Source organism: Scylla paramamosain, chromosome 21 (assembly GCF_035594125.1).
Source record: "Scylla paramamosain isolate STU-SP2022 chromosome 21, ASM3559412v1, whole genome shotgun sequence".
NCBI classification, from domain to species: Eukaryota; Metazoa; Arthropoda; class Malacostraca; order Decapoda; family Portunidae; genus Scylla; species Scylla paramamosain.
In genome coordinates this window covers 16,978,001-16,998,651 of record NC_087171.1, presented here as the reverse complement: position 1 = coordinate 16,998,651, position 20,651 = coordinate 16,978,001, and the positions used below count along the sequence as shown (strand labels likewise).

At 44.7% G+C, this 20,651-nt stretch overlaps 1 protein-coding gene across 2 annotated transcripts in view; it reads right to left on the bottom strand.

Annotated features, from left to right (window-relative positions):
* Positions 1–2,954: 2,954 nt before the first annotated feature.
* The window catches only part of LOC135111128 (uncharacterized), a 78,741-nt gene continuing 61,044 nt past the window's right edge, over positions 2,955–20,651 (bottom strand). For both annotated transcript variants that reach the window (XM_064024115.1, XM_064024113.1), the window contains one exon: positions 2,955–4,966. In XM_064024115.1, coding sequence (XP_063880185.1) covers positions 3,664–4,710 — 1,047 coding nt within the window. In that variant the 5' untranslated portion in view covers positions 4,711–4,966 and the 3' untranslated portion in view covers positions 2,955–3,663. The remainder of the gene's footprint in view (positions 4,967–20,651) is intronic.

Genomic DNA, 20,651 nt, shown 5'->3' with positions numbered 1-20,651 from the left:
ACTCCTGGGAAGCACACATATCCCTGAGGAGAGAGAGAGAGAGAGAGAGAGAGAGAGAGAGAGAGAGAGAGAGAGAGAGAGAGAGAGAGAGAGAGAGAGAGAGAGAGAGAGGAGAGGAGAGAGAGAGAGAGAGAGAGAGATACGTGTTGGCCCTTGAAAAACACATCACCTGCCGCTGCCAGCCATGACGGGTTCAAGCGAGACGTACGTGCAGATGGAGCCGCCGAGCCCCCAAAAAATAAGTGAAGCACCGTAAGTCAGGTTGTTTGGGGTGGGTGGGCGGGGTCGAGGTCGGGGTGGAGGGAGCCAGTACTTCCCGCAGGCTCGACGCTGGAGTGGTTCGCGTGTCTTCCTTCCACTGGGCCTGGCAGGAAGCACCCCTACCACTCCCTCCTGCCTCCCGCCACCGCCACCATGCTGCAGCCTCTGGCGTATTGACCCGCTGCCCACAGGATGCCGCGATTCTGTACACCAATGTAGGATGTTCGCCAGTGACAGCCTGTTCCTTGCTTGGCCTGAGCTTGAAGCGTGGTGGTGGTGGTGGTGTTGGTGGTGGTGGTGGTGGTGGTGATAAGAGGCTAAGTTCAATTACAAATGAGTTTAATAATCATAAGAGAAAAAAAAACATGATAATCAAAATAATAATAATAACAATAATAATAATAATAATAATAATAATAATAATAATAATAATAATAATAATAATAATAATAATAATAATAATACGTACCACTACTAATGCTACAACTAGTAATAATATCTAGTTATTATTGACAGTATCAAATAACATAAGACGTTTTTGGCACGCGACCTTGGCTCCTGAGTGGTTCTGGTGGTTGTAGAAATAAGTGCAATACACGCATAAAACAAACATACAGGAACACAAGCTGCTATTTTGGTAATGTTAAACGTCAATACACTCTTTTTTTTATTATTTAGCTAAGAAACATCGAACTCTACTTGTTTTTTTAATGGTTTCATAGTGTAACATTGTATGGAAAAATATAATTTTAGAATACTTTTCTCAGCTTTTGGGACGCTAAATATTTCTTTTTTAATATGCATTAGCTAAAGTTTGACTTGATTCTATAATGAAAATTCTTCGCGCAGCTGTCTAATATAATCTCTCAGTGAAGATAATTTTGCATTTAATAAAAGGGGTAAAATATTTCAACAGACACACTTGACTCTCTATCTGACAAATGAGCTATTTCAAACAAGCTTTAGAGATCTCCAGCTGTTAGTTACTCAACTTCACTTTTTGGACTGTCGTAATAGTATAGATTTCATGGCTACAAATGTCCCTCACAAGGCTGTGGGGATTTATCTAATAAAGTGTAACAGGAGTATTTTCATACTATGCAAATATGTCAGTCTAAAAATTCAAACTTTACATGTAACAAGGTGAATGATTAGGTTTACAACAATAATTTTGATGTTAAATTTAACTATTACTTGAACAAATTAATCACGTTTTTCACTTAGCTTCTTTATTTTCCTGTGAAGTATATGCATGTTTATTATACGCCCAAAGACATATTCACCCACCACTCCTTCAAGACAAAAGATTTGCTACTTTGAGGCACGGCAGGTACTCTTGATGATAATTAGTACATGATGTGAGCCCAACCAAAGCTTCCTTTCTTGCTACATTGCCAGCACGCGTCCTGCAGTGGGCGAGGTTCTTAGGCCAAGCACAGTAATCAAAATGTGCCTCGGCGGCGTCGGTGGGGTCACTATTCTGGTAAGTCTGCTGCTGGTACATTGGGTAAGTAAAGAATAAACTTTTAAATTCCAAGTTCCGACAATTGTACTAAAAATCAAAATTTATCAATAAAATTAAATGGGTAACACAAACGATTCATCGCACAATCTACATAATGAATTGCCATGAGCTAACGTACGCTTTGTCTGTACTCAATAAAGGCCCAAAGAATTTTCATTTGATTTAATTTATTCTAGGTTACCGACAATATAGACTTGATTTCCAGACTAGCAACATGTACACACAGTCCTCGCGCCAGCATCGCAGTATATAAGTGGCACAGTATTGCTGCTGCCTCGTGCAAGTCCAAAGTGGCTTCAGGTATAGAGAGTTCCTTTAGCCAGCCATTGCAGGGATTTAGTTACTGTACAGCGAGGTAACTCCAGCTCTGTGTTACGTGTCTCGGATTTGTGAGGACCGGTACACTAACAACCATGACCTTCAGATAGTAAGACGCAGAGAATCTCCTACTTTTTTTTTTTTTTAATAAGAAAATGGCGTCTTACGAGGCAAGAAATACGGTATATCCCAATTCACGGGCATATCTTACCTGCCACCTCGAAGGAGCAAACTAAGTGAATTATGAATTTAATTTTAGGAGCCTTAGCTTGGAAAACTTTCCTAAATATTTTCCCTGAGGAGCGCGTCGCCGCCAGCCGTCACGTGACTCAGGGTAACGAGTCGACTTAAAGCAGAACTGCGACCTGGGGCGGCACCCTTCTGGTCTCGAGGACGGTGCCCTGGCCTCGAGGGGCGCGGGAATGGTATCGTGGCTTCACCGAGGCAGCCTGGTCTCCCGGGTGGCATCCTCGCTTGATACGATGCACGCTGACCCCAGCAAGGCATCTCTGCCACGAGGATGGAATTAAAGTCTCATGGACAGCCTTTGCCTTCAGGATAACAGGAAAACTTTTCAGTACTAATGGAATGTTTGTTGCCTAAATATTTTCCCTGTTAGGGAGAAACAATAATAACATTGCCAGTGCATCCAGAACCGTTCTGGCACGTACTACTTGCACAGAACAAACCAAATAAAGCAGTCTTTCCGCAGACTTCTGTAAACACACACACACACACACACACACAACACACACACACACACACACACACACACTTCAGAATAACCTGATTTACATTTCCTGGAGGGGCACACGATGAGTGAGTCAGGATACTGGTTTTCGTTCTGCAAATGAGGTTGAAAAAAAATAACGCAAGAAGAAGCAAACAGAGAGCAGTGATTACTTCGTGCTAAATTGTGCCTAAAATTCCGGTTGGCAAAATCTTTAATGTCGGGTAGAATTGCAGCCACTTACCTTTTGGTTTGCTGTAACCATGCAGCGCGCAGTAGGAGGTTCTCGCCGAGGTTGGTCCTCCCCAGTCCGGAAGGGGGGGTGGCCTGCTTCCCTCCAGCTGGTCAAGCCTGATGCGGGGATGGCTCGGACTGCGGGAATGACTCCGAGTTTGACGCGCTGGTGAGCCTTGATACCTAGAGTTGATGCGGGTCCTGGGCAGGGTGCCTCGCGTCCCCTGCGATGAATAGGTCTGGGTATCCACCTGACCGTAAGGGCGACGGTCGCGACCCGGCACTGTAGTGGGGTCGTAGCTGGGGTATTCAGCCCCCAGGAAGGTGGACAACACTGGAACGAGTGGGGATGGACCACACTCCATCTCTGTAGTGGACGCGTTGGCTGGGAGGACTCGGCGGCCTGGTCACCTCAGGCCACCTCCCGTAGGTACTCTCAGCCCTTGCAGGGGGAGGAAGCAGCTGGTGGTGATACTGTAAGGTCGTGTTGCTGACAGCTGGGGGGGCAGGGAGGTAGTGAATAGCTCCCTCGGAAAAGGGCAATGGGGGCGGTAAGCTGTGGTCGCTGTACGAACTACGCGAACCGCTCTGGGAACTAGAATCCGAGCCACCGTATGCACCCTCCAGCACGTCCCCCGGCAGATAGCGTGGATCCAGAGTTAATACGGGTGCCTCTCGGAGGAGACCTGAGGGTGTGGAGAGTGGCGGCTGGTGTAACATGTGGCGTTACGGCCGAAACTGTGTTGGTGGAAACCTGACTAATGTGTGAGTAATGAGTAGTTTTGTCCCAAGTGGGAAGGGAACTACTGGTATTTTGTGGAAGATGTGGTGTTGACCCAGCTAAGGGGACGTAAGCATTGGGATGTGTGTGCCCTTGAGTGTAACAAAAACGGTAACCACTACCAGTTGAGGCTTGTCTGGGCAGTGTGGAAGTCCTGTTATTTTTAGCCTCCTCATCCTCAACCTCAGGTAAGCTGCGTCTTTTCATGGAACAGAGTGATCTCCGTCTATCAGCAGTGGCCGGGTCGCGCCGTGGCACATCCTCACCGTACAAGCCACACACGCGACTGGCCAAGGAGCCGGAAACACTTTCACACGGTTCCTGGGCTATACTGACAGCCGGATCTTGAGGCCGTCTGGGAGATCTACTCCCTTCACGAACCGGAGGAGTTGGGCTGAGTGGTGGGAGCGGCGTGGAGGCAGTCACTGCAGGGAACACTTTACTGTCAAAGGGAACAGTACTTCCGTCGCTCTCACTTGTCTCTGACATGGGTGGAGGGTCGACTCTTTCCTCCACTGTTCTGTCCTCCCCCTCACTGGCATCCTCCTCGCCCGGCCCAGGGCCACGCCCCTCCCCGTCGGGCCCTTCTTGACTGTCGCTGTCATCCTCGCAGGCTGGACGGTGAGCCACTAAGTCAAGAGAAATTTTGGTCCGATCCTGCTCAGGCGGAGAGGTCTGCGAGGCGGAGTCCTGAGCACATGACTCTTTAGTTGAATCTCGCGAGGTGATGATGGACGGCAGGGAGGGTGACGGCCGCGCACGACAGTGTGCGCAGGTTCTCAAGTGGGCGCGGCAGTGGGCGCAGTGACGCAAGTGTTTACGAACCTTGAGTAGCCAGACCATCCCGAAGAGCGCCATCATGGCGTGGCAGAGGCGCGGGGACGCATCACACTCCCCCACTGGCGTCAGCCGCTGCCTCGCCCATGCCGCACCGGCACTCACCACTCACTTCTCACATCACACGCTCACTACGCACGCAGCCACTGTGCACTTCATCGCTCATTTCGAAACACACACAAAAAATATTATTTTTCCTTTGTAAACACTTTTAGGTTTCAGGGTTCAGAGTTTTCAGTAATACCCTAATTGAATTTCACTGACACATTTGCCTGCAGACCTGCAAAAGTAAGATGTCAGAACCACACACCCTTTCAATAGGCTCATCGACGATTGGATGGACACATGAAAATAACAACAATATAACCACAGTTTTCTAATTTTTCTGATGGAATAGCAAAGCCATTTTTAATGGTGTCTGAATCACAAGAGTCTGGAATTACAACCTTATCTTCAAACTCAACAATACCTTTACATCCCTGCCTCCACACTGCCAAACTGCCACAAAACCTCCTGTCATGTCTGCTGCCCTTAGTCACAAGAGGGCACCACAAACATCCCTATTCACCCACAACGTTTACAATATGCAATCAGCTTAAGTAACATGTGGGCGGCGATCATTTCAAAAGCTCAAAACTTAACGCAAGAGCTTCTGAACACAGGTAAGTTCTGGAGCAAATTCCGCATTACCTTCAGAAAATGTTAACAGCCAAAACATGAATAGAAACATGGCTTAAGTGGACGCGTGTGTCATTGCTTTAGTGTGGAGGCGGGTAGAAAGCTGTGCTCTTTCAATGGACAAGTCTATCATTGAGTTTGAATAGCCTCTCAAGATAATACGCATTATTCTGTAAAATCATAAGAAACGAGAAGACCAACAAAGTCATCTGCGCATCAGGACTTTATTTGCCATACATTTTCCACGTGTGTGTGTTTGGAGGGGGGAGGGAGCGCGTAGATGTGCGTAGGTGTAAGTGTGGGTAGGTAATGGAGAGCTTAAATGATCCTATCCTTCCCAAGACACGCGACTCTCTCCCTCTCCCTCGCATTCCCTGGCCTAATGCAGCTGAACGCTATTTCCATGTAAATAGCGCCAAGGCTCACCCAGGAGACTTCTGCAAGACATCTCACAGATTCCATTCCCCCGCATTTACACTTGCCTGGAGGTGTGGGGCAGGAGACTCAAGGGCCTTCGGAAGAGGGGTAGAGAAGGACAAAGGTGTGTTCGGGAGGGGAAGAGAATGAGGAGGGAAGAAAGAGGAAGAGGGCTAAAAATAACTCTCTAGAACTTGCGCTTCCCATCACCCTCTCCGTGTCCTCTTTCTCGTTCTTCTCTCTCTTACACTTTTCGCTTCCTTTTGCCTCTTTTTTTCTGTCTTTCGCACTTTTCTCTTTCCTTCTCTCTTACTCAAGCTTTTCATTCTCGCTATTTTTTTCACAAGTCCCTCTCTCTCTATTTTTTTTTTCTCCTGCCTTCCTATCTTCCTCCTTCTGAGCTATTACCAACTCACTCTTTCCCTTCCCCCTTCTGAATCTCACACTTCTTATCTCGTACCTTCCTCCTCTCCTCTCTCTTCCTCTTTCCACCTCAACCACATTTCTGGCTTCTACCCTACAGCCTTCTTCCTTCCCTCCCTCTTTTCCTTCCTTCCTTCCTTCCTTCCTTCTTTCCTTCTTCATTCTTTCATCCTCCCCAGCACCTTCATTTATCTTTTCCTTTTTATCTCCATTGTCCTTTCTTCTCCCCTCAGATCCTTGTTTTTCCTCCTAAAGTGAAGGTCGTCGTGAGTTCGTAAATAAATCGAGAATTATATATCATTATTTTTCATCGTAGTCGTTTGTCTCCGTATTTAATTCCTTAATTGTATTCTGATAAAATGCCGTCCCTGAATCGTCCAAAGGAGCCTCGGATATATATAGATATATTCTTCGTCCCCGCTAAGATACGTAACACTTATACTTTTTCATTTTTATAACGAGGGAAAAATAAGGATTTGTGCTCATTTTAACAAGAAAAAAAAAAGACCTTTATTGCCTATTTTTATACCACTCTGTGTGTGTGTGTGTGTGTGTGTGTGTGTGTGTGTGTGTATGTGTGTGTGTAGTATATATGAATTATGGGTACCTTGTGATGTTGTTCTGTACCTACATCTACATTTAATGAACTTAGTCTATGTATTTTCTGGTTACTGCATAAGCTCTTCATCATGTTTCTTCCATGAACTAGCCGCGAGAGAAGCACAGCCAGGCCTTAGGGGGGATCGCGGCCAGACACCACAGAGCCGCCACGTAACCTCTACTGATAATGAAAGCCACCCAAATCTACCGTTACGAGACAAACCATTAACTTTTAGCAACTCTCTCTCTCTCTCTCTCTCTCTCTCTCTCTCTCTCTCTCTCTCTCTCTCTCTCTCTCTCTAAAGACGTCCGTTTCAGCTCTACTTCCATTGATTTTCTTCCCCTTCTTCTTTGTCAGGCTTTCTTCCTGTTCTTTTCTTTCTACTCCCTCCCCTGTCTTACGTATTCCTCCCTTTCTCTTCTTCCTTCTTTAAGAAAAATGTGTTCCTGAAAAAAATAACTCTTGGTCCCTTCCTTTCTTCTTCTTCTCTTTCTTCTTCCTTCTCCGGTTTGCTAAAGAGAAGTGATTTAGTCAATGAACCTTAGTGTCTATACAGAACCTCACTTCGTTTGGGTCTCTGCATTTTTCTTACATGATGTTGCAAATGTTCCGTGGAGACATTCACTTCAACTCTGTCATCTCTTCCTTACCTCCCTTCCCTTTCTCCCTCCCATTGTCCACTTTCCCTCCCTCTCTCTCTCGCCCTCCCTCTCTCAATCACATTTCCCTCACGCCTCATAAATAAAAAAAAAAATGAACGCTTGTCTAATGTAAATGTGTAAGGGACGTAATAAAAAGCTTAGTGTTCCTCTCTCTCTCTCTCTCTCTCTCTCTCTCTCTCTCTCTCTCTCTCTCTCTCTCTCTCTCTCTCTCTCTCTCTCTCTCTCTCTCTCTCTCTACTTTTTTCAGATAAATTTACTAGGCCGGCCGGTGTTACGTATGTTTGCCTGCTTGCTTGCTTACCTACCTGCTTGAAAACACACACACACACACACACACACACACACACACACACACACACACACACACATGTGCACCTTTAATTCAATCATCGTATCACATTTACACATTCTCCCTCGCGTTCTGAATGACAATTTCTTCCCCTTTTATCCATTTTCCATCTCCTTCCCCTCTTCTTCCTTCTTTCCACCTCCTCTCTCTCTCTCTCTCTCTCTCTCTCTCTCTCTCTCTCTCTCTCTCTCTCTCTCTCTCTCTCTCTCTCTCTCTCTCTCTCCTCTACTTTCACTCTTCCTTGCTTTCTGTGCCATTCTGACAGTGACCACGAAGGAGCTCAACCTTCATTCACTACTTGTTTATTTTCTTTTCTGACTTTCATATCAGCTAGAGGAAGGATATTCGTGGATTAGTGGCAATACCCTTCCTTTCGGCTAACGGGGAAGGCGAGGATGGTGGCAGCGGGAGGCGGGAAGACACGGTGGTGGCAGGCTGCGGGAAACAGAACATGAAGGCAGCAGGAGAGGAAAGACGAGGATAAAAGTGGGAGGAGTGATACCCATGGACGTGAAAAAAGGAAAAAAATGGCGATGGAGGTGGTGGGATGGAGGAAGGGAAAGGGAAGGGGAAGGGGAAGGGGAGGGGAAGGGAAAAGGAAGCGAAATCGAGCACAGGAGGGAGGGATAGATGGAATAGAAAAAAAGAAGGGAGAATACGAACAAAAGGGGAGAGAAAATGAAAGAGATGTGCACGGAGGAAGGGAGAGAGAGAGAGAGAGAGAGAGAGAGAGAGAGAGAGAGAGAGAGAGAGAGAGAGAGAGAGAGAGAGATGCAAGAATATAACACGTCAACACGAAATAATACAAATGTAATGGAACAAATGAAAAGAAAAAGAGTAAAAAAAATAAATAAATTTGGTAAAACAACGGAAACGAAAGACGTAAAATAATCAGAGGGAGGAAGGAGCTATGATAAATAAGAGGAAGGAGAAGAGACAAGAGAGGAAGGCAAATGAAGGGGAAAAAAATAATACAAGGAAGGAGGGTAAAGCAATAAATGAAAGACAAGGAAAGCAGAGAAAAGCGGAGGAGAGTGGCGCAACGGGAAGGACGAAAGAGAAAGAGAAAAGAAATAATGGATAAAGGGGGACAGAAGGCAGTTGTATTTAATGAATCAACCAACAAGTGAAAAAGGTGGAAGTGAGGAGAATAAGTGTGAAGGGTGAGGGAACAAAGGAAAGGTAAGGGAAGCATAGATAAGTTGAGTGACAAATACGTGCATGGGAAAGGAGAGAGAGAGAGAGAGAGAGAGAGAGAGAGAGAGAGAGAGAGAGAGAGAGAGAGAGAGAGAGAGAGAGAGAGAGAGAGAGAGAGAGCAATGAGAAAAGAGATTTAATTCCTTTCAAGAAATAAATAAATGTAATGAAACTGGTGCTGCATGTGTGTGTGTGTGTGTGTGTGTGTGTGTGTGTGTGTGTGTGTGTGTGTGTGTGTGTGTGTGTGTGTGTGTGTGTGTATGTGTGTGTGTGTGTGTGAAATAAATAATAAGAAGAAATATGATTGATAGGGAGTTTTTTTTTTTTTTCCTCATTCCAAGCAGGTGAGACAAGTTGCTGCGGTAAAAGTCAGGGAAACATCAAGTTATTTGCCACAATCTGCGTAAAAAAGCTATGACAGACCTGCACTCAACCGGTCATCCTGAACACCAAGCCGGATTGAACGGTAGGAAAACATTTTACATATTACTCATGAAATAAATTAGTAAATTACTCAACCAACACTCAAATCACATAAAACAGAATTCGGTGATTGGCTTACACAGTTTCTTTGGTACTATAGATTTTGTAGATGTTTGCAGATTTCATTAATGGTATCTCTCTCTCTCTCTCTCTCTCTCTCTCTCTCTCTCTCTCTCTCTCTCTCTCTCTCTCTCTCTCTCTCTCTCTCTCTCTCTCTCTCTCTCTCTCTCTGTTAATTTCTGCCGCAGTATTAATCAGTTCCACCCTGTCGGAGGTTGAGGTACTAGCTAAAAACGCCATTAATTTTACCCAGCCTCGCTCGTCCTATAGTTCTTGAATCCATGAGAACACACAAACAGGAAATAATCAGATAGACAAAACAATAAAAAAAAAAAAAAAAAGGATATAAAAAGATACACGGTTAACAAAATAAAAAAAAAAGTGAATCAACTAGAACCTCAAACAAGAATCTACCTTCGATCCTCAATGCAATGGTAAAATTTAATTAGCTTAAGGGAGAACATTTCTATCGTGGAATCCAGATGCAGCGCCGTTAGCGGGCGGGGAAACGAGCCACCGTGAGCGAGAAGGGTATTGCCAGGCGGAGGTAATCATTGGAGTGGCGGCCGGGCAGGAAAAAAAAAAATAAATAAATAAAATAATAATAATAATAAATAATAATAATAATAATAATAATAATAATGAAAAAAAAGGTTATTGAAGGCAGGTTGTAAGATAAATTCAACACTAACAGAAGGAGGAATAGAAGGAGATGCAGGAGGGGAGAAAGAGGAAGAAGGTGAAGCTGGAAGAGAGAGAGAGAGAGAGAGAGAGAGAGAGAGAGAGAGAGAGAGAGAGAGAGAGAGAGAGAGAGAGAGAGAGAGAGAGAGAGAGAGAGAGAGAGAGAGAGGGAGAGAGAGCAATGGGAGGAAATGAGAAGATAGGGGGAGAAGATAAATTTCATATTGACTGGAGAAGGAGGAGGAGGAGGAGGAGGAGGAGGAGGAGGAGGAGGAGGAGGAGGAGGAGGAGGAGGAGGAGGAGGAGAGGATTGTGATACTGAATATGGAGGAAAAGGAGGTAGATATGGAAGAATAAGAAAAAAGAGAAGGAGGAGGAGGAGGAGGAGGAGGAGGAGGAGGAGGAGGAGGAGGAGGAGAACAGGAACAATATAAATACACAATAACAACAATAGCGAGAAAGACAAAGATGACAACAACAACAGAAGAACCCCAAACAACAACAGCAACTACAGTCATTACAAGGCAAGGAGATGGAAAAGAATAAGGAGGGGGAGAAAAATAAGAAAGTTACACAGTTCACTAAGTCCCATAATGAGGTGAAGAAATAATAAACTTGAGAACCTCGAGGAGAGCAAAAGGGGAAGCAAGTATAACAAAGGCAGATAAGAAAAACAAGATTAGGGAAAAAAATATATATATACGCTAAAAGATAAAAGCGCTGATGAAGAGGAGGCGATGGAAGGATGAAAATAAACGCATAATTGATGAGAGAGAGAGAGAGAGAGAGAGAGAGAGAGAGAGAGAGAGAGAGAGAGAGAGAGAGAGAGAGAGAGAGAGAGAGAGAGAAAAATAATATAAAATCTCCTTCTTCAAACGATCCTTTATGATTTCCTTTCTCTCTCTCTCTCTCTCTCTCTCTCTCTCTCTCTCTCTCTCTCTCTCTCTCTCTCTCTCTCTCTCTCACTAATGGCACGTACTCTCACCACCTTTTCCACACTCCTATTGTTTGTAACTCCCTCTTTTCCTTCCCCCTCTCTAAAATCCCTGCGGCTCTTCCTGCCTACCTCCTTTTTCCTTTCTTCTTCTTAGTCCACCTCTCTAAACCTATCTTTCTTCCTCCTTCATCCATTCCCCCCTATGCTCTCTCTCCTGCACAGTTCTACCACCACCACCACCACAACAACAATAGCACACTACAATGCACGTAACCTCGACGTCCATTTTGCCTTGAAGGTAAAATAGTTTCATTCCTTTGCCGAGAAAGTGAGGGTCTATGAGGCTCCAGCGCTAATGGCTACAGGGAGTAAAAAGAGTCCCTTACCTGCTGTGCCTCCTTCATGTTCTCTACCGACCACTTCGACGTTTTATCTCTGCCTCTCTTCCTTTCTATTCCCATCTCGCTATGTTATGCTTTATAAAAGGGACTATGGGCACGTATCATATATGGTAACCTCATTATGTGCACGTCTACTGGTAACTTACTTGAAAACAAAACTTATTTTTGCCTAACTTATAATTGAATTAAAGATAACTTTCTTCTGCGTACACTAATCTCTCTCTCTCTCTCTCTCTCTCTCTCTCTCTCTCTCTCTCTCTCTCTCTCTCTCTCTCTCTCTAAGAGAGCTAAGACTTTCCCTACATTTCCTTTCCGTTTCCCGTAATAGCTCCTTCAATGACCCTTGTCTCCAGGAGAAAGAAAGCCGAACAATGTCTTTACTTTTAAGCAAGATTGCCTTAATTTAACCTTCTCGTTGCAATGAATCCTTCTTTTACTGTCCTTGACATACGTGCGTCACAATGCTGCCCTAACGAGGCGGGTTTACTCACTGTACTACTCCTTCGGTCACTAACTCTCCTCCCAATACGTAACTTAACAAGTGTCACCGCAATGAACACTCGGCAGTAATTCCCATTCTTGTCACCCGATACGACCAAGTAAACTCTCTATTCCCTTCCGTTCCCACTTTTTTTCCTCTCTGTCTCTTCCTGAACTATTTTCCTACCAGGTCCAGCGAACAAGATATCTTTCAAACTTTTCTTTCACTTGTATCTCTCTTTTTTTTTCTATTTTTCTCTGTTACGGATGAGCGATAGGGACTTTACTTCTTTTACTTCCCTAATCCTTGGCTTGTCTCCAGCTCGGTAATGAAACGAAGAGAGGGAAGGAGAGAGGGAGGGAAACAGAAAAAGAAAAGAAATAAAACTCATCTAGCTTCATTGTATTGTGCGTACTAGAAAATGAAAAATGGAGTGTCACTTTGGAGCGAATTAGGAGAGTGTGAAGGAGAGGGGGAGTGGAAGGGAGGGGAGGGAAGGGAGTGCTTGGGGAGGAAGGGTGAGGAGGAGATCCGTGAGTTACGTAAATTTGTGCTGAAGTGATGACCAGAATTAAGGACTAGAAACAAAAAAAAAAAAAACAGAGAAAACAAACCAACATAAAATAAAGCTAGAGGAGTGGACCAAGAATTGAAAAATGAACATAAACAAGAAGAACAAGAACAGAGAGAGAGAGAGAGAGAGAGAGAGAGAGAGAGAGAGAGAGAGAGAGAGAGAGAGAGAGAGAGAGAGAGAGAGAGAGAGAGAGAGAGTTACAATAATGACGATGATGACAGCGCAGAGGAAGGGAAGGCAGAGGAGAACAGATAGAATCAATAAGTCGATGAAGCGGTGATGGAGTGGATCACACCGAGGAAGTGCCAAGCGGAAAGGGGTAATGGAAGACTAAATTCACCTTTATAGTCTGTTCAAAGTCACTTCATACTGCCTTTCCGAAACCCTATCACCTTAGTCTCTCTCTCTCTCTCTCTCTCTCTCTCTCTCTCTCTCTCTCTCTCTCTCTCTCTCTCTCTCTCTCTCTCTCTCTCTCTCTCTCTCTCTCTCTCTCTCTCTCTCTCTCTCTCTCTCCTGTGTTCCTCCAAACTCCTTATCCGTCCTTCTCAAATCCTGTATAATCCTCGGTTTCCTCCCGTGCCTCCTCCAGGCGTCTCTGATCCTCATCTGACGCTCCTCCAGACTCCCACAGGAGGACTGATGAAGGGCCGCCGAGAATTCTCCTTTGTGGCCTCAGACAGCACGCGTCTCGGCGCCTAAATGTCTTGGTAGTGCATGGCAAGAAAGACTCGACTGGTGAACAACATCGAGAAGAACAAATTTTTCAAGATTTTTTTTACGCTTTAGTGGTAAAATGGTAAGGTTAGAGAATGGTGTATTTCTTTTTCTGTACATGAACATTTTCTCTGGTGGGAGACTTTGATTTTAATGGAGGGAAGTGCAGTTCCATTTAGAGTGAGGTAGTAAGGAATAGCCCTTACCCTCTCTTCCTGTCTGGCTATTGTGAGTGGTTCTAAACAACTCTTCTCATCCGTGTGGCAGCGTCGAGGGTTACTGAAAGAGGACCACTCTGGTATTCTTGTCTTTAAGTAACAAGGGATAGCGTGCAGCGGTTTAGAAGATTGCAAACAACCTGCGCCCACATCTTTCCAATCAAGTGTGTAATGGCTATGAGCAGAAATAAGACTCACCAACACAATCTCTGCTGTTTTAATAGATTTTACGAGGAAGGTTATCAAATGACTTTTCCATGTAGGTTGCATTATCAAAGAGTGGATGTAACACTAATGGTGGGTTTTCATTATTTTGCTATATCGTTTTCTTTTAAAGTCGTGGCCTCCCGCTAGTGTCTCCTGAACAGTGTGCCACGCTCACCCTGTCTCTCACCCTGAGACTCGTGAGGGAACACTGGTTGCGGAAAAGAAGATCAAGACTCATATCCAGATGGAGAGGTACCACTTGACTGGCTGTCAATTAATGTCTCGGTAGAAGAGGACTGGTGATAGGGTTCACGTCGGCGGGATCAAAGGGGAATGTCTCAGGTGATCACTGACTGAGGTTCTGATGATACAACAGAAACTGCACACTGAGGTGCAGTGACACCTTTCTTTTCTTTTCGTACAGATTATTTTTGCGAGCGGTTTTATGAACAGGATTTTTGGCTTTTCTTTGTTTATTTTCGTGCCCTTGGTTTGTCTCTCTCATGAGTAACACGCACGCACACACACACACACACACACACACACACACACACACACACACACACACACACACACACACACTACTGCAGCGTAACAACATTACGAGCACGCAACACGGGCAAGTGCATCATCTTCCATCACGTTGGACGGGTCTGTGTTGACCCACGATGCATTACAGAGGCTAATGGACCGGCTGAGAGCAGAGGTCCGGGCCCCCGGTGCCAGCCCAGTCAGGAGGCGTAAGTGAATTACGAGTATTTCATTAAGTGGCAGATGATAGTATTAAAAAGAAGTACGTAAAAAATTCAACTTTAACTCTATGGTATTCATTTCAAAAGAAAAAAAAACTAGGCTGGAAAAAATGGGTTCGAATACTAACCACGTTAATTTTCTTTCGGATTAGAATTTCTACCATATCACAGTCATGACCTCGCTTCCGCATCCGTGCCATTAAGCGCCTCGCACACGACTCTCCCCGCCCCGGGAGGGACAGACCAACACATCTGCATGTAAAATAATCTGAGCTGCTGCACTCTCATCCTCACCAGACTCGCCACATTAAGGCCTCGTCGTCTAACTCTCCTCTTCAGCCAGCACTCGGCGGTCTAACTCTCAGACGCTGTTTTTTCGCTGCCGCAATTGACTGGCAGAAATGAGGAGGAAATATAATTGGCACCTTCAATATCTGCCTTTTAATTGGAGACGGCAAAGTTGAGTGCAGCCAGGGTGAGTAATTAATTACCTCACTATAAAAAGGGGAACTCTGCTCGCCCTCTTGGCTTTGAAAGAAGACGCTGAGGAGAAGTGGAGGTAATAGACCGGAAGGCATAAGAGGGCTGAGACAGGCCGAGAGGCTCCACGGTAATGGGAGAAGCGTATTATTGGCATAAACGTTAAGGACTAAGATGAGAGGTCACCATAGAGGCCCTTTGATGGTTATTGGGAGCTGCTGCAAGAGAGCAGGTATTAAACTGACGTGCAGTTATGGTATAAATTTACGGGGCGAGGGTGATAGAGAGGAGAGCGAGGAGGCCCGAAGCTGATAAGTGAAGGGTAATAAAGAAAGAAAAGGGATACTAAAAGATCGAGACTCGAGGCTGTTAGTGAGTGCTGGAGGCAGCTTCAAGGAGACTGGAGGTTACGGTGAAGGAAAATGAGAAGCAGAGGAGGGTCTGTGAAGGGAAAGGGCAGGAGAAAGTGAGGCTAGGGGGTCGGGCTGGAGAATCCGTCCAATACATTGAAGCAAAAAGATCCAAGCATCCACTTAAGCCTGTCTGGCCCCCGAGTGCCTCTGCTACCAGGCTCCACTTGATGAAAACTTAAGGTAATGCCACTATGTAAAATTCAGAGCTAGGACGGGATTGGCCGGCCAGGGTGAACAGGGCTGGACGAGGCAGGCAAGGAGGTCATATTTCCTCCACCACCAACCCCCTCCCACCACACTCCACTTCCAGCCAGAAAGCAGGGAAGAGAGAGAGAGAGAGAGAGAGAGAGAGAGAGAGAGAGAGAGAGAGAGAGAGAGAGAGAGAGAGAGAGAGAGAGAGAGAGAGAGAGAGAGAGAGAGAGAGAGAGAGAGAGGCAAGGATGAACTAGAATAAGTGCCATGCATGTTAATATTTCCCACAACAGTGTAGTTATTCACTTCATGACGCCTTCCATTCAAACTCTTCGTGGATAACTAGCAAAGCACCAGACTTACATCCTGCTGAGCCAGTGCTGTGCCTCTTATTACCAGAGAGAGAGAGAGAGAGAGAGAGAGAGAGAGAGAGAGAGAGAGAGAGAAAGCCAAACTCAATTCGTGCAAAAGTATACAGATGAGAAAAAGCAGAATAAATTTGAATTAGACACAACAGGCACACTGATAAAAGGACAAAAGTGCAAATATAACACATCAGACTGGGCGAAGTCTTGCCAGAAGCTCCTACTAAAGGCGAAGCATCCTGTGAAGAATGTATCAATACCTAACGAGGAGAGAGCGTCGTTCCAGCGTATCCCGTCATTAGGAAGAGAAGCGATAGTGTAAAATATTCCTCCAACACATCAGGAGCGAGGTGAAAAGTGAAGTGAGTAAAAGACAGTGCGATTTCGTTATTCTCGTTCCCTTGTCTGGTTTTAGATTAACGAGCCATGACCTAGAACCAATAAAATGAGATGTCAATGAATGGAGTGTGGAGAATGAACAATCTTTCTTTCCTCTAGTCACTCAATGAGATCATAAGACGGTAATGGCGATGCTTCCTCCTCCCCAACACGTCGTCTTCCATTCCCCGCACTCCCATTCCCCTCCTCCTCCTCCTCCTCCTCCTCCTCCTCCTCCTCCTCCTCCTCCTCCATAAAGACATTGCAAGCCGGAAGTGCACATACTAATATACTCTTCATCTTCCCTCCACTCACTCACACCACGGAACTGGCAGGTAGGTACGCAGAGAAACAGACAACTCTACACACACACACACACACACACACACACACACACACTGATGAATATACCTTAATACCTACATATCTCCCACATACATACTCGTACACACATTACACACACGCACACACTAACACGCAAGCCACATGGGGATAAATGACTAATTTTGCAGGCTAACACCAGAAAGATATTACAGTGAAAAAAAAAATATTAAACTTTTCTTTCCATAATTAAAGTTGATGAGACACCTTCCTCTCTCTCTCTCTCTCTCTCTCTCTCTCTCTCTCTCTCTCTCTCTCTCTCTCTCTCTCTCTCTCTCTCTCTCTCTCTCTCTCTCTCTAATGCACGCCTCTCCTCGTTCCCGCTGCTTTCATTCCGACACGCGTTCTAATACTCCACAACAACCCTTCTCGCAGCGGTGAATTAATGCCAATCTAGACTCGCCTCATCTTCCTTTAACGGCGGCAGGAGTACAGCGGCGGGTGGGGGAGCTGAGAGGAGGAGTGAAGAACCAGGTATTACAAGCATGGTTGGCAATAGAGGCGAAACACGGTGATGGGGTGAGGAGGGAAGGGCTAAGGGTGACGGGTGAGGGCGAGGGGTGAGGAATGGGACCACTGAAGGGCTATATTGAAAGTGATATGGAAGAGGGGAAACTGTCCGGGCGACCTGTGAGGGAAAGACACGGTGGAAGGATGGTTCACAGAGGGGGGAATGGATGATAGCAGTAGCAGTATGTGATACTTTCAAATTTCTTTACTAATCCACTTACCGAAAATTATACTACGGAAATTCATGAAAGGACGAGGAAGTCTTGTTGCAATAGCGTTTGGCAGTAAAGGAGATAAAAGAAAAAAAATTAATGGCACGGTTCTCTAAAAATCAAGAGTCGAGAAAATTCACAAACGCATGAATTTATCGCTTTGAAAATTAAAAAAATATATATTCTCCAGGAAATAATTCAAGCTAAAAACTGACAAATTAGGGAAGCATGAAGGAGCTCAGTGCTTGAAGATCACAAATGTAAAAGTTCTCGGTACCTAAAAATTCAACGCTGAGAAACTAAATTGGATAAAGACTTGAAAGGCAAAACAAAAATAGAAAATGTGTCCAGGTACCCTCAGATATATCAATCAATAAACGGTAAAAGCATTCACGTCGTCACATGCATACTACAAAGACACACGTGGCTTCTGTTGTCAGTCAGCAAAGAATCTATTCTGAAACGACGCCATTCATCCTTTTAGGTGAAGTTTAGCTTTGCTTTGAAATAATCATTCAGCAGGACACCAACGCGGCAAGAGTAGAAAATAACGAGTGAGTGTCCATTTCAAGTTTTACTCTTGCTAACAAAAAAGCAGCACGAACCGTCACTCCAGACACGCAGGAAAGAAATACCCAACTCGGGCGAAAAGTTCATCACTCTCTCACACACACACACACACACACACACACACACACACACACACACACACACACACACACATACACACAGGCCGCAACACTGCCCAGCAAAACCCCATTCTTTTCGCATCATTCCTTACTTTTTTCTTTTTTTTCGGGGACAAAACGAGGAAGTTTTCAATTAAAAAGAACAGGGGCTATGCAACAGTAATTTTCGGTTCCTCCCTCTCCTCACTCTTGGTGCCTCGTGGACTGTCACTGTGAGGAGGGTGATAAAAATAAAATGGATGAAAGAAAAAATGTACGAGAAAAATGACAAAACAAGAGGAAGAGGAAAGACACACCTCACTTTGCCTATCTGTATGTTGTTCCGTTCATAAATTCTTTCTGTCTTCTTCCCCTTTCTCTTCCTTTCGCGTGTAATTAAATTGTCCTTCTTCACCTGCCCAGCCGTGTATTTTTAGGGACAAGAAAAACAAGTACAGGAGTTTCTTTCTTTGAGATCGTTTGAAGTATTCATTTTTTTTTTTTTTTCACTTTTGTTCCCTTTTCTTCATCCTGTTCCGCAGCGGTTTTTTATTCTTCCCTCCTACCCATCCATTCCCCGATTCTCTATTTCACTTTTTGCTACATATTTATACGTTCCTCTGAACCAAATTTACTTGTGTCCTCCTCCTCTTCCGTGTCATTCTCCTTCTCTACTCTTCCTTATTCCCTTCCCGTCCTTTTTTCAACGTTGCCACAGTCTCGCGTCGTCCTCTTTCCTGCCCCTCTTCTTCCTCATCATCAACTTCCTTCCTCTTCATAATTTTCCTTCCTGCTTCTGCTTCATGTAAACTTTAAAAATTCACATTTGAAAATCCTTTGTCAGTCACCTGTCCTTTCATCTGACATCCTCTTCTCCCTTTAATATACTTCTGTCCTCATCTTTACCATTCTCTCTCTCTCTATGTCTTGCTGTCTCGCTCTCTTCGTTCCTTCGCTTTCCTTTGTCACTTTATTAGGTCTTCCTTCTCTTTTCCACCGTCTGGGATCGCGTGAGACTCAGGAAAGAACGTGGAGGAGGCAAGGCATAGCACTACCACCTGCCGCCTCACCTCCACAAGGGACAATGTGAAGTAATGTTGGCGGCGTTGTCAGGAACACGATTCAACCGAGGAGGAAAAATACTATCCTCTTTTTCCTCTCTCGGGTCACAAGGAGGGAGGCGGAATCTCGTGGAAAATTAAATGGAAAGTATAATATTTTCTCCTGTGGTATTTTCCTTCTCGGATTCGCTAAAAATGGCGGAGGTAAATTGCTTGTGAATATGATCAGAGGCTGGTACAGGCGGAGACGCTGGTGAAGGTCGTGGTGGTGATGGTAGTAGTGGTAAGTATCTGTGACAGGAAACTGAGGATTAGATGGTACAGCGACAGACTGGGTGCTAGTGCGTCTGTGAGGGTTTTCGAGGGTGTGTGTATGAGACAGAGAAAGAGCTAGAGCCAGAGCTAAACCGAGAGTGAGAGAGAAAAAGCAAGACAGTAGTTATGCTCCAGAATGAGACATGGCGCGACCTCTGTGTCAGAATAAAAGATAGGACACGAAGACTGCGTGGGACGTAAATGCCAGGCCACACTTGCCCAAAAGCAAAAATGTCGCTAAAAATACAAGAGGAGAAGATAAAAGGAAGCAGGATTAAAGACGCGGACGGAGAAAAGATGCTGGATATTTTTCATGACGAGTTGCGTGTCTTCCATGACTGTTTATACTTGTCACATGGAGACGACAGCGGCTGAGCTCACGTCCAAAAGACAAGGACGGTAAAAGATTTCTTGACGGCTTCTTGAACATCCTTTACATCGTTTTGAACCACATTAACAATATTACGTGCATGTTTTTATTTATTTTTTTTCTGTAGGACACCTCCCTCTTACATAATTTCACCCAACTACTTATTAGATTTGCGCTACAGTACAAGTATATAACGTTGCAACTTTTGTATTTACTATCAGGCGCAGTCTCTGTTACTCTCCACACATATACGTATAAATGCAAAACATATCTTCAACGTATTATTATTTTCTGCTCTCCATGTCTTAAGCATCCAAACGTATGTTGACGTGATCCAGTTTCCTTGAGCTTCCTTTTGAAATCATGTTTTTTTTTATGTTGAATTCCCTTTTAGGCTGTTTCTCTATTTATATTAATAGAGACGAGTCAAAACTTTTTATACGTTGTTGAAATAAGAAACTTATCCATTTATAGCAAGATCTCATTGATTCCTGAGAAAATAATGGACTGGAAGAGAGAGAGAGAGAGAGAGAGAGAGAGAGAGAGAGAGAGAGAGAGAGAGAGAGAGAGAGAGAGAGAGAGAGAGAGAGAGAGAGAGAGAGAGAGAGAGAGAGAGAGAGAGAATTTCCGATAAAGTTCGTTGTACTTGTGCATGGCGATCCCGGTAAGAACATAAAAGGGTTCCAATTACACCACATCGCTTTTGAGTAGCGCAGTGTCTTTACACCTTATCATTAATGGAGTCTAAAGCATTGGGAAATCATGAATAGAACTTGATAGACTAA